Source organism: Ovis canadensis, chromosome 14, assembly GCF_042477335.2.
Source record: "Ovis canadensis isolate MfBH-ARS-UI-01 breed Bighorn chromosome 14, ARS-UI_OviCan_v2, whole genome shotgun sequence".
In the NCBI taxonomy this organism is placed as follows: Eukaryota; Metazoa; Chordata; class Mammalia; order Artiodactyla; family Bovidae; genus Ovis; species Ovis canadensis.
The window spans coordinates 61587660-61599176 of record NC_091258.1 but is presented as its reverse complement, the minus strand read 5'-3'; the positions used below and the strand labels follow the sequence as shown (position 1 = coordinate 61599176).

Here is an 11517-nt window from a genome sequence, read left to right as displayed (position 1 = left end):
CGATTAGCTGTCTGGCCTCGCTGTTCTTTTCTGGGGCCCCGAGGGAAGCTGCCGGAGGAAGGGGGTTAGATCTCCGCCCGCTAAGGAAACCATCATGAGAAGCAGCGTGAAGAGTGCTGAAAGGTGCCGAGAGCGGGCTTGGGGCCGTGGGAGCCCTGTGTCCTGGCTGTTACCCCTGGACTCCCAGGCACCTGCCAGAGTCCCTTCCTCCAAAGCTGGGTCACCCAAGGCCTGAGCCCCCAGAAAGAGGGAGGAGGGTCCCTTTTCAGATCCCCCCAGCCCCGCCTCTTCCCCTGCCAGCTCAGCTTCCTCTCTCTCTCCGTGAGGAACTTTCACTTCCTGCTACTTCAGGCCTCCCCTCGGAGAACAGGTAGGGGCCCCCAGGGGACCGAGCAGCTGGCATCACCACCCCCCTCCGCTACACTGACCCGCAGCCTCCCTGTGGCATCAGGCAGCTGCCCCCGTCACACCCTGCCCAGCACCCCTCATCTCCTTCTGCCTTCTCATGGGGCCCAGGCAAGCCTCTGCCTCCCTCTCCCCACCCTTCCTGCCTGTTCTCCCCTAGGCAGAGCACCTGCTCTCTGTCCCCCACTTCCTAACACCCTGGACTTCGGGACAGTGGGCTGATGGGTTGATTTAGCTGTTTATTATGCATCCCTTATACCCACCCCAAGAAGAAGGGAAGCCCCTGGGAGCAGGGGCCTATTCTGCCCATCGCCCTTTCCCCAGGCACCTAACTGGTCCTGTACTTCAGTAAATATTTGTTGGATGTATGGGCACATGGATGGATGGATGGAAGGACCTAGGATTCCTGCTCCTGGGACTGCTGCAAGGAAAATATTTTAGAATGCCCTCCTTAACTGATAACCCACCATAGGAAGCTATACCGGGTTAAGAGTTGGGATCCAGTGGCTACAGGGACAGATGTGACAAAGCAGAAAGAGTAAAATGCCAATAGTAGAATCTAGGTAGTGGGTACATAAATGTTCCCTGTAAAATCATTTCAGTTTTTTTTTAATTTGCTTATTTTGGCTGCGCTGGGTCTTTGTTTGGGCCTGAGGGCTTCCCTTGTTGAGGAGCATGGTCTAGAACTCCTGGGCTCAGTATTTGCAGCGCACAGGGGCTTACTTGCTCTGCAACATGGTATCTTGGGCTTCCCTGGTGGCCCAGAAGGTAAAGAGTCTACCTGCAATGTGGGAGACCCACATTCGATCCCTGAGTGGGGACGATCCCCTGGAGAAGCGAATGGCAACCCACTCCAGTACTCTTGCCTGGGAAATCCCACGGACAGAGGAGGCTGTGGCGGGCGACAGTCTATGGGGTCGCAGAGTCCCACACGACTGAGCGACTAGCACTTTCACTTGCATGTGGGGTCTTAGTTCCCCAACCAGGGATGAAAGCTGAACCCCCTGCATGGGAAGGCCGATTCTTAACCACTGGACCACCAGGGAAGTTCCTATTTTAATTCTTCTGTTTGAGACCTCTCATGATAAAACCTTGGGGGAAAATATTTGAAGGCCCCTTTGTGATCAGGGAAGGGAGGAAGAAGAGACATCGTAAAATGTGATAAACATATTATCACATTTACAGACTGTCTACAATGGGCAGAGCCCTTTTCCAGGCCCTGGGTTTTGACAATGGTTGTTATTCATTTGGTCCCCTTTCATAAGGCTTAACTGGATGTTAAAATATAAAATAGCATCCTGTTATTGCTGCTTAGTCACTAAGTCCTGTCCAACTCTTTTGTGGTCCTATGGAATGTAGGCTCCTCTGTCCATAGAATTTCCCAGGGCAGAATACTGGAGTAGGGGACTTCCCTGGTAGACCAGTAGCTAAGACTGCACGCTCCCAGTGCAGGTGGCCCACGTTTGATCCCCTGTCAGGGAACTAGATCCCTGGCATCCCTTCTGCATGCCACAGCTGAAGAAACTACAGGCTGCAGCAAACGCTGAAGATCCCACATGCCGCCAATAAGACCTGGTGCAGCCAAGTAAATATTTTTTTAATTAAAAAAAAAAGAATACTGGAGTGGGTTGCCATTTCATTCTCCAGGGGATCAGTGTGACCCAGGCATCAAATCCTCTTCTGCAATGGCAGGCAGATTCTTTACAGCTGAGCACCTGGGCTTCCCTAAAAAAATATTACCCTACCACTTGGTAAATAGCTGCTATTTTGAGTCCTCTTCCTTTCCCCCTACCTCCCCCTCCCTCTCCTCCTACCAACCTCCCCGCTAGGAACCCCAGATCTCCCCACCACCCAGGAACTGAAGAATTAACACCTGGCACAGCGAGGGGTCTCAAGTCCATCCTGGTTGGTCCAGGTCTCTGCCATGTGGGTTGTAAATATTTGGAATATTACCCCTGGGCTGGAGCAGCCTTGAGATATACTTTCCTCCCTGCCAGAGGCCAGACCATGGCTCCCTGGCCTCCTGCACGCTGAGGATGACGGCCCAGCCAGAGGACAAGGCCTCAGCAGGCCCCACGGACCAGGAGAGGTGAGGGTTGCTGAGGCTGTCTCCGCCTCCCTGGATTTAGAAGCCCCTTCCATCCAAGTCCCACCCACCCCTAGACAGGACCCAGAACCCCATCTCTGACCCTTTGCCCCCAGGCTTCCCCTTCTTGTACCTCTGACCCCATCTCAAAGTACAACTGCCTTCCTCTGTCCCGTGGTCTCCTGGTCCCTGCCTGTCCCAGACTAATCCCATCACAGGCGAATGGAGCTGGTGAGACCCCCTTAAGGGTCCTTGGGACCCCAGAGTCACTCCTTCGCCTTCAGAGGACATGCGGGGTGTGGCAGATCCCAGAGCTGGATGCCCACAGTGCGAAAGCCCTTCTGGACCTGTGGCCACCAGGGGTAAGTACTCACCCCTAGGCACCCTCTCTGACCCTCCCCATGATACCCTGAACCAGTTAGGACCCTGCCAGTTGCCAGTGACAAGCACAACACAAACCAGGCAAACCGAAGCCCTGCTTATTGATTCACATGACTGAAAAGACCAGTGAAAGTGAAAGTGTTAGTCGCCCAGTCATGGCCGAGTCTCTGCGACCCCATGGACTGTAACCAGCCAGGCTCCTCTGTCTTTGGGATTTTTCCAGGCAAGCATACTGGAGTGGGTAGTCATTCCCTTCTCCAAGGGATCTTCCCCGGGATAGAACTCGGGTCTCCTGCATTATAAGCAGATTCTTTACCATCTCAGCCACCAGGGAAGCACAAAAAGTCCAGAAGTAAAAGTAATTTTAGGGATGTCTGGATCTTGAACATCAGACAATATATATATTTCTCTTCATCCCATTTCTTGGCTTTTTTTTTTTTTTTTTTAGCCACACTGCATGGCTTCTGAGATCTTAATTTCCTGACCAAGGCTTGAACCCAGACCCCCTGCAATGGAAGTGCAGAGTCCTAACACTGGACCTCCAGGGAATTCCTTGGCTTTGCTTTAAACTTTGGGAAATTCTAAATATTTTTCAATGCAAATAAACACTTGTTCTTCAATATCTTGATACGTAGGCTTTTATCTTTCTAACTTAACCAGAAAGACAGCTGAAGGTTCTAGTTCTGCTCCTCAAATGACATCAAGGACATCTCAGCAGTTCTCCTAGACTTCCTTTATGGTTGCCCAGCGGCTGCCCCAGACCCAAGCACGTATGTGCATTCCAGGCAGGAGGAAGGAAGAAAGGAGGCACCAGCTGCATTTTTTCCTTTTACCAGCAAAAACAAAAGCCTTCACAATTGATTCAGAATATACAGACAAGGCCCAGGTAGCAGTATTTTTTAAAAGTTCACCTGGAAAGGATTCCCTGGCAGTCCAGTGGTTAGGACTCCAAGCTTTCATTGCTGAGGGCTCGGGTTTGAGCCCTGGTGGAGGAACTAAGATCCTACAAGCCATGCTGTGCAGCCAAAAAGCAAACAAACCAAAAAATAAAAGCTCTCCTGGGAATTACGCAGCCGAGGTGAGAACCAGTGCCTACATTGATCACTACCTATCTGCTATGGCTGGGCCTGTTAATGCCCTGAATGAAGCTAGAGTTCTGCAAGGAGTAGGGAATAGATGTGGATAAAGCAATTCTAGATGGCTGGCCCAAGCACAGGGCCACATCTTACTTACCAGGTTAGCAACCCCAGTGTAAAAAGAGGCCTCTTTCCAAAGAGCTCCTGTGGGAGATTTCCACTGGCTGCATTTGGTTCACATGCCCATCTCTGAACCAGCCACAGTGGTCAGAGAACACTCAATCCTATTGGCTAGGTCAGGTCATGGACCCACCCTTAGGGCTCTTGGGAGAGTTAGTCCAACCTGCAGGACCTAGAGTAGAGAGTGGAATAGAGTTTTCTAAAGGAAATTTGGAGTGTGGGACTCAAAATAAAGGAAATGGACACTAGGCAGGCAATAGTAATAGACTTCTGCAGCATTCCTCTTCAACTTGGCCTTTGTCTCCCTTCCCCCAGAGTTTCCTGGTCATAGGACATGATCCCAGACAGGTCCTGGTGTTGAAGACAGGACCTTCATCAGGGGAAGTCAACACCTACCAGATCCAGAAGCTTCCTGGAGGTAAGGAGCCTACCCTCAAGTTTCCAGTCTACAACAAATTTATCACCAAGATCAGTCATTTTTCATTGTAAAATATCTCCTGAATCTTCCTAATCCTCTCTACATCCATCACCCTAATCCTAACCACCATCACCTCTTGCCCAGACAATTGCAGCGGCCACATTCCTTGTCTCTGTGCTCCCACCCTTTTCTTCCTGCAGTCCATTCTGGACATAGCAGCCAGAGTGGTATTTTCAAACATCAACCAGATGTTATACATTCCTGCCTTAAACCCTGCGAAGGACATGCAACATCTTTAAAAAAAAAAAAAGAAAGAAGTTGCTCAGTTGTGTCCGACTCTGCGACCCCGTGGACTGTAGCCTACTAGGCTCCTCCATCCATGGGATTCTCCAGGCAAGAATACTGGAGTAGGTTGCCATTTCCTTCTCCAGGAGATATTCCAAACCCAGAGATCAAACCCGGGCCTCCCACATTGCAAGCAGACGCTTTACTCTCTGAGCCACCAGGGAAGCCCTACAACATTTTAGATAAACATTAAACTCCTCATGGGACTTCCCTGCTGGTCCAGTGGTTGAGACTCCATGCTCCCAATGCTGGAGGCCCGGGTTCAATCCCTGGTTGAGAAACTAGATGCTGCATGCTGCAACTGTTTTCATACCAAAATGAAGAGCCCATAGGCTGCAGCTAAGACCCAGTATGGCCAAATAAATAAATATTTAAAAAATAAACTCCTTATCATGGCCTATAAGACTATGAGCACTTGCTCATAAGTAGTGAGCACTTGCTCACTACTGCCCGCCATTCTCTCTGCTCTAGAGACTGTTTTTTTGAGCAGGCTCTTGCAGGCTAAATGTGTCCTAACTTCAGGGCCTTTGTATTTGTTTTTCCTGTATGAGTGCCCTTCCTTGAATGGCTAGTTTAGTCTCCATCCTTTCGACCTCTATAGAAATGTAATCTTCTTTGACCACCACAGCTAATGATAGCCCTAGTCACTTTCAATCACTCTATTTCATTTCTGGTACTCAATACACTACACACTTAGCATTATTTGTTTGCTCAGGCAGGCAGTGAATGTATCTGCCTTTTGACAAATGTACCTCCAATGCCTGAAAATAAATAGTTATCTTAATAAATGTTGCCTAATGAATGAATCATATTTGGTGGCATAAGTGGGATGCTAGCATAAGAACACAGGAAAAGAAGGGGACTGCAACGGCTAGAAATTTTTCTGTTCTGAAGGTTCTTGGGGGGAACTGCAGGATTGGGGAAGAGAGCCCCAGAAAAAAGAACGCTGCTACCCCTCAAGTTTTCTAACTTATTCCTTCTTGCCTTTTTTCGCTTCCACTACCCCAGGTGTGTGTCTGGAATCCTCTAAGCTCTGCATGCCAGATCTGCCCCATCTCCTGGCCTTCCTATCAGCCAGCAGGTACAGGTCATCCATCAAAGGTGCTAAGGAGGATCCTTCCCTATGACACCCCACCCACACTGTGGCTCCTGTTTATCTTTTCTCAGGGATATTTTGCCTAGAACATTGCTCTTGCCCCCTCCTACCCTGGGGCCTGAAGACCAAAACACAGGTGAGACATGATTCTCTAAGGGAGAAAGAGTCCACCTATCCACCTCCTCAGTCCAGGAGAATGGTACCTAGGGGACCGAACTACAGGGTTTGAGGGAGGATAAAGGGGACTGTGAACTGAAAGGGGACTGGAGGGGCTTCCCTGGTGGCTCAGATGGTAAAGAATCCGCCCACAATGCAGGAGACCTTGGTTCGTTCCCTAGGTTGGGAAGATCCCCTGGAGGAGGACATGGCAACCCACTCCAGTATTCTTGCCTAGAGAATCCCCAGGGACAGAGGAACTTGGCAGACTACAGTCCATGACATTGCAAAGAGTTGGACACAAGTGGGCGACTAAGCCCACGGCACAAGGGGACCTGAAAAAGTTGAGGGTGGTGGTGCTCAGTTCCTGGGTCTGAGTGAGGAGGTACCAGGAACTGAATCCCAGTTCCTCTAGTAATGAGGCCGAACACTAAGACTCCAAGGCTGGCCCCTTGGATACCTGGGACACCTCACTCCTGCTGTCCCCCAGATCCTCTGCAGATTGACAGCATCCAACTCAACACTTCAAGGAGGGTAGTCTTCCTGGTGAACAAGCTCTACCTGGAGACCCACAGAGGATGGGGGATGGAGCAGACCCTGGCAGAGACAACTCCAGAGACTGCAGAGAGACACGGTCCAGGTTAGATAAGCAGGCCTGGGGCCCCTGAGGGATGAAGGAGCTGCTGCTGCTCTTCTGTGGAACCCAACTCTCTCCTCACATCAGCCCCCAGGAACCCAGCCCCTCACCGTGTCTCCTGGGTGGAAGGCCCGCTCAGCCCAGAGGAACACCATATTAGGCCAGCTCTGGCCAGCCTGGTGGAGGAGAAGGAGGAAAAGGAGGAGGAGGATGACCAAGATGATGAAGAAGGGCCTGAGGACATGCTCACTCAGCACGTCCGGGCTCTAGCCAGGGCCCGGAGCAGCTACGTGGCCAAGCAGTTCCGGGGGTTCCGGGCACGCCTCACCTCAGATGCTGGGGGCCCCCACAGGCCTGGGGACCCGGCCACAGAGCTGCTTCAGGACGTCCGGCACCTCCTTACTGACCTCCAGGATCATTTAGCAAAGGATCCCGATGTCAGGGCTGTCTTCAAAAGCAGGGGGCCTGGGGCCCCCCAGAAGGAGGAGGATCTAGGTAAGGGGGAGGGCTGAGAGGGAACTGAAAACCCCCACAGGTTCACACTTGCCTTCTCTTGGCCCTGCATCGGTGTTCACATCCAACTTCGTTCTCTCCACCTCTGAGCACATCTGTTTCCCTTTCTACTCACACTCCCTGTCCCACATGTAGCAACACCTGCTCTGTTCACCACTGCTCCGTTTCACGCATGTGTGACAGCGCATATTGTCTCTCCCAAGCGGTTGTTCATTCCCAGGATCCTTCTTCCATATGTGCTCACACTTACGTGTACACAAGTGGATGGACAGAGACTAGGGAGGGGTGGTGATTGGTGATGGTGGGTCAGTGGAGAGAAAGTGGCATGGGTCAACCTGGCGGCCCTGCCTAACCCCACCTCAACCCCTACAGGCCCGGCAGTGGAGGCGGCCTTGTGCCGCGCGGTGCTGGCGCCTCTGAAGCCCGCCCTGTGGATGCGACTCCGCACGCTCCGCGCCTCACAGCTGCGGCAACTGCGGCGGCGACAGGTAGCCCTGCGGGCGGAGGCGGGGCCTCCGGGAGCCCAGGGGGCGGGGCGTGAGAGGCGAAGCCCCGCCCCCGCCCTACGGAGCCGCATTCATGCGCGCCTGGCGCACCTCCACGCTGCCTGCGTCCCGCGCCGCAAGGTGTCGCTCCTGCTGGCGGTGTGCAGTGACGTCTACGAGGGTCTGGCTCGTGGGGAGAACCAAGGTAAAGCAGAGTTCTTGAGTCTACCTGTATGTGGAGTGACTTGAGGGTTGTGGGAGCCAGGCAGCAGGCGGCTGTGCACACGTCGAGCGGGAGAAGACGGCAAGCTCTACGCGGACCTGGGGTGAGGGTGGTTTGCATACGCAAAGTGGAAGGGTAGCCGGCACTCGCAGTCTTAGGGATGGGTTGGAAGTTGCCAGCACGTCCCCTCCAACCCCAGAGCCTGTCCTTCCCTCCCTTAGAGCCCCTGGGGGCCGACGCATTCCTGCCAGCGCTGACAGAGGAACTGATCTGGAGTCCAGACATTGGGGAGACGCAGCTGGACGTAGAGTTTCTCATGGAGCTCCTGGATCCGGACGAACTACGGGGAGAAGGTGAGCCCCCAGCCCCAGAACCCCGGGACCTGACAAGGGGCGCCCTGGGCCCCCTGCCTGCAGTGGGAGGGAAGGCGGGCAACCTGCGGGGGTCGGGGGGCGGGCTTCGGGGGAATTGAGATGGCTGCGCTGACCTCCTCTTCTTGTCCATAGCCGGGTACTACCTGACCACGTGGTTTGGGGCGCTGTACCACATTGCCCACTACGAGCCTGACACGGCCCGCGCGCCCAAGGGCCTCAGCTCTGAGGTCCGAGCCTCCCTCCGCCAGTGGCACCGCAGGCGGACCCTGCACAGACAGAGCCCCGCCGGGGACCAGGTGATCACTCCTCAGGACTGCGGGTGGCAGGGAGGGCTGGACCTGTTTCCTTTCTGACCCAGGCTCCTGCCTCTCTCCGCAGGCCAAGCTGCCCTTTGAGGAACCATGGGCGATAGAGATTATGCAAGAGACCAACGATGATTAGAGATCTCAGACCCTTCTGCCCCACAAGCAAGATTCAGGAGGCATCTGGGACAGCACCAACTTCTGACCCCTGTCGTTTAGAGGCAGGGGTTTCCAGGAAAAGGAAACAGGTCTGAGGAAAGACCTCTGAACCTTTACATTGGCTGTTCCTGTTCCTGGCATGCCATTCCCCATTATCCACCTTGCTCCTTCCTTCCCTTCTTTCAGACCCTTTAGGTAGACATCACCTTCTTAGTGAGGCTCTCTCAGGCACTGCTGTCTAAAACTACAGCTTCTCTGACTGGATCCTCCTTGGGGTAAACGGAATAATGCCCCTCCCAAGATGTCCACCTGCTAATACCCATAATCTGTGAATATTTTACCTTAAGTGGTAAAAGGGACTTTGAAAAGCGATAGTGTTAGTCACTCAGTCGTGTCCAACTCTTTGCGACCCCATGAACTGTAGCCCACCAGGCTCCTCTGTCCATTGGATTTCCCAGGCAAGAATACTGGAGTGGGTTGCCATTCCCTTCTCCCAGAAATCTTCCTGACCCAGGGATCAGACCTGGGTGTCCTGCATTGCAGGTGAATTCTTTACCATAAGCGCCACCAGAGAAGCCCAAGAGGGACTTTACTGATGACTAAATTCAGGATCTTGCGATGGGGAGATTATCCTGGATTCAGGTGGGCCCAGTGTAAATCCCTTATAAGAGGGAGGCAGGGAGATCAGAGTCAGAGGAGGAGATATGATGACGTGCTGTGGCTAGGAGCCAAAGAATGTAGGCATCCTCTAGAAACTGGAAAAGACAAGGAATGGATTTTCCCCTGGAATCTCAGAGGGGACTCAGCCTTTGACTTTGTTTCTTAAAACTGAAGTATAGTTAATTTACAATGTTGTGTTAGTTTTAAGAATATTTAAAGAATACATATGTGTATATATATATATTCTTCAGATTCTTTTCCATTACAGGTTATTATGAGATGCTAAGTACAGTGCCCTGTGCTATGCACTTGGTGCTTGTTGTTTACCTATCTTATATACAGTACTCAGTCGCTCCAGTTGTGTCCAACTCTTTGCGACCCCATGGACCATAGCCTGCCAAGCACCAAGCTCCTCTGTCCATGGGATTCTCCAGGCAAGAATACTGGAGTGGGTATTTTTTTAAATATTTATTTTATTTATTTAGCTGTGCCAGGTCTTAGTTGCAGCGTGAGGGGATTTTCAGTTGCAGCATGTGAACTGTTAGTTGCAACACGTGGGAAAGTCTAGTTCCCTGACCAGGGATCAGCCCCCTGCACCGGGAGTGCAGTGTTAGCCTGTGGACTACCAGGAAAGTCCCAACATGGTCTTTCTTTGGCGTGTGTGTCTGCGTTTTAATCTCTTTGTGTAAGGACACCACTCATGTTGCATCCCTGGAGAAGGAAATGGCAACCCACTCCAGTACTCTTGCCTGGAAAATCACATGGACAGAGAAGCCTGGTAGACTACAGTCCACGGGATCGCAAAGTGTCGGACACGACTGAGCGACTTCACTTTCTTTCTTTCTTTTCTTTCATGTTGCATCCGAGCCCATCTGTATGACTTCACTTTCACTTAATCACCTCTTAAAAACCCTTTATCCAAATGTAATCATACTCCGAGTTCCGGGGGTTAAGACTGTTATGCACCGAGCCCGTATCTCCGAACCGACTGAGAGAGCAAGTCCACCACAGTATTGCAAAGGCAAGAAAGGAGTTTATTTCTAGCGTGCTAGGGCCCAAGTCTCATCCAGCACAGTGGAATCCGACAAGAGCCCCGAACAAAGGAGTATGGCGGCTTATATACAGGCAGTTCTTTGTCTCAGTTATAGGAGTAGCTGGCGTTACATGATTAGCCAGGCAGGATGAGCGCATGTCCTGTCTCTTTCTGGTTGGTGTGTGCGGGAAGTCTTCCTAATTTGGTCAAGGAATGTTCTGTTAAGGAAACATGACTCAGGTCCTAGAGCCCGTTGTTTGGTCCCTAATTGGGGGAGGGGACACAATTCAGCTTTTTGATGCTCTGTGGGCAGTATCTTGAGACCCTGAATAACTTGTCCACCAACAACTTTTTAGCCCATGCTTTCAGCACCTCTCCTTGATCCTTGCTAAATCATTGGGTTTATTTGTGCTATTCTACTCTGTTTATGGCCGTTTTCCACTTCCTGGAGTGAAATGATGTTTCCTGCATAAATAAACGTGTTTAATTTTTTAAAAAGTGAATCGATTTAAAGAAAACGATTAACTAGCTAAGTGTATACGTGACACATGGATAGGAGGCAAAGTATGGGAAAGTGAAACTAAATGGCTGATGTTTGGAGTATCATTGGTTAATTACAGCTTTGGCTTCACTCTGAAGCTCTGGGCTTCCTACTGGATATCTGCTCTTGGACTCCCATTCCCATAACGTCCCAAACTGGCCACAGCATCTCCCAGAAACGCATTCCTCCTTCTAGTCCACATTTCAGGGGTCCCTCATGATCCCCAAGTCCCTAGACCAGAGCCCAAGCCTGGACCCTTCCTCTCCTCCCTCTTTCCCACACTTCCTCCCCTTCCACAGCTCCGTCATGGTCCAGCCCCAGCCTCCCCCTGCCTCCTGGCTCCCAGTTCTGGGAATCCTGTCCCATGCCCTCCAAGTGGCAGCCAGAGGAAATTTTAAAAATAGATCGGAGGTCTACCTCTCAGGCCAAAAATTAAGTTTGCAAGAA

General features: G+C 51.7%; 1 protein-coding gene across 4 annotated transcripts; it reads left to right on the top strand.

Moving 5' to 3' along the window:
• The first annotated feature begins 312 nt into the window (after positions 1 to 312).
• On the top strand, positions 313 to 11027 carry RINL (Ras and Rab interactor like). Of its 4 annotated transcripts, XM_069550731.1 has the most exons (13): positions 332 to 370; positions 2403 to 2494; positions 2694 to 2853; positions 4444 to 4546; positions 5900 to 5972; positions 6059 to 6123; positions 6634 to 6783; positions 6868 to 7275; positions 7666 to 7983; positions 8223 to 8354; positions 8508 to 8671; positions 8754 to 9268; positions 10237 to 11027. In XM_069550731.1, exons 2-12 carry the CDS (start codon positions 2442 to 2444, stop codon positions 8814 to 8816), a joined length of 1689 nt encoding a protein of 562 aa, XP_069406832.1. In that variant the 5' UTR covers positions 332 to 370; positions 2403 to 2441; the 3' UTR covers positions 8817 to 9268; positions 10237 to 11027. The 4 variants fall into 4 exon arrangements, with proteins under 4 accessions (XP_069406831.1, XP_069406834.1, XP_069406835.1 ...); XM_069550730.1 differs by having other exon boundaries at positions 313 to 370; positions 8754 to 11027; XM_069550733.1 differs by having other exon boundaries at positions 319 to 370; positions 2776 to 2853; positions 8754 to 11027.
• The last annotated feature ends 490 nt before the right edge of the window (positions 11028 to 11517 follow it).

Bases quoted from the DNA above. Each gene is read 5' to 3' on its own strand.
- RINL (XM_069550730.1), top strand. From the start codon at position 2,442: ATGACGGCCCAGCCAGAGGACAAGGCCTCAGCAGGCCCCACGGACCAG. The intron at 7,276-7,665 runs GTAAGGGGGAGG...CAACCCCTACAG, and splicing joins CCAGAAGGAGGAGGATCTAG to GCCCGGCAGTGGAGGCGGCC. The intron at 8,355-8,507 runs GTGAGCCCCCAG...TCTTGTCCATAG, and splicing joins GGACGAACTACGGGGAGAAG to CCGGGTACTACCTGACCACG.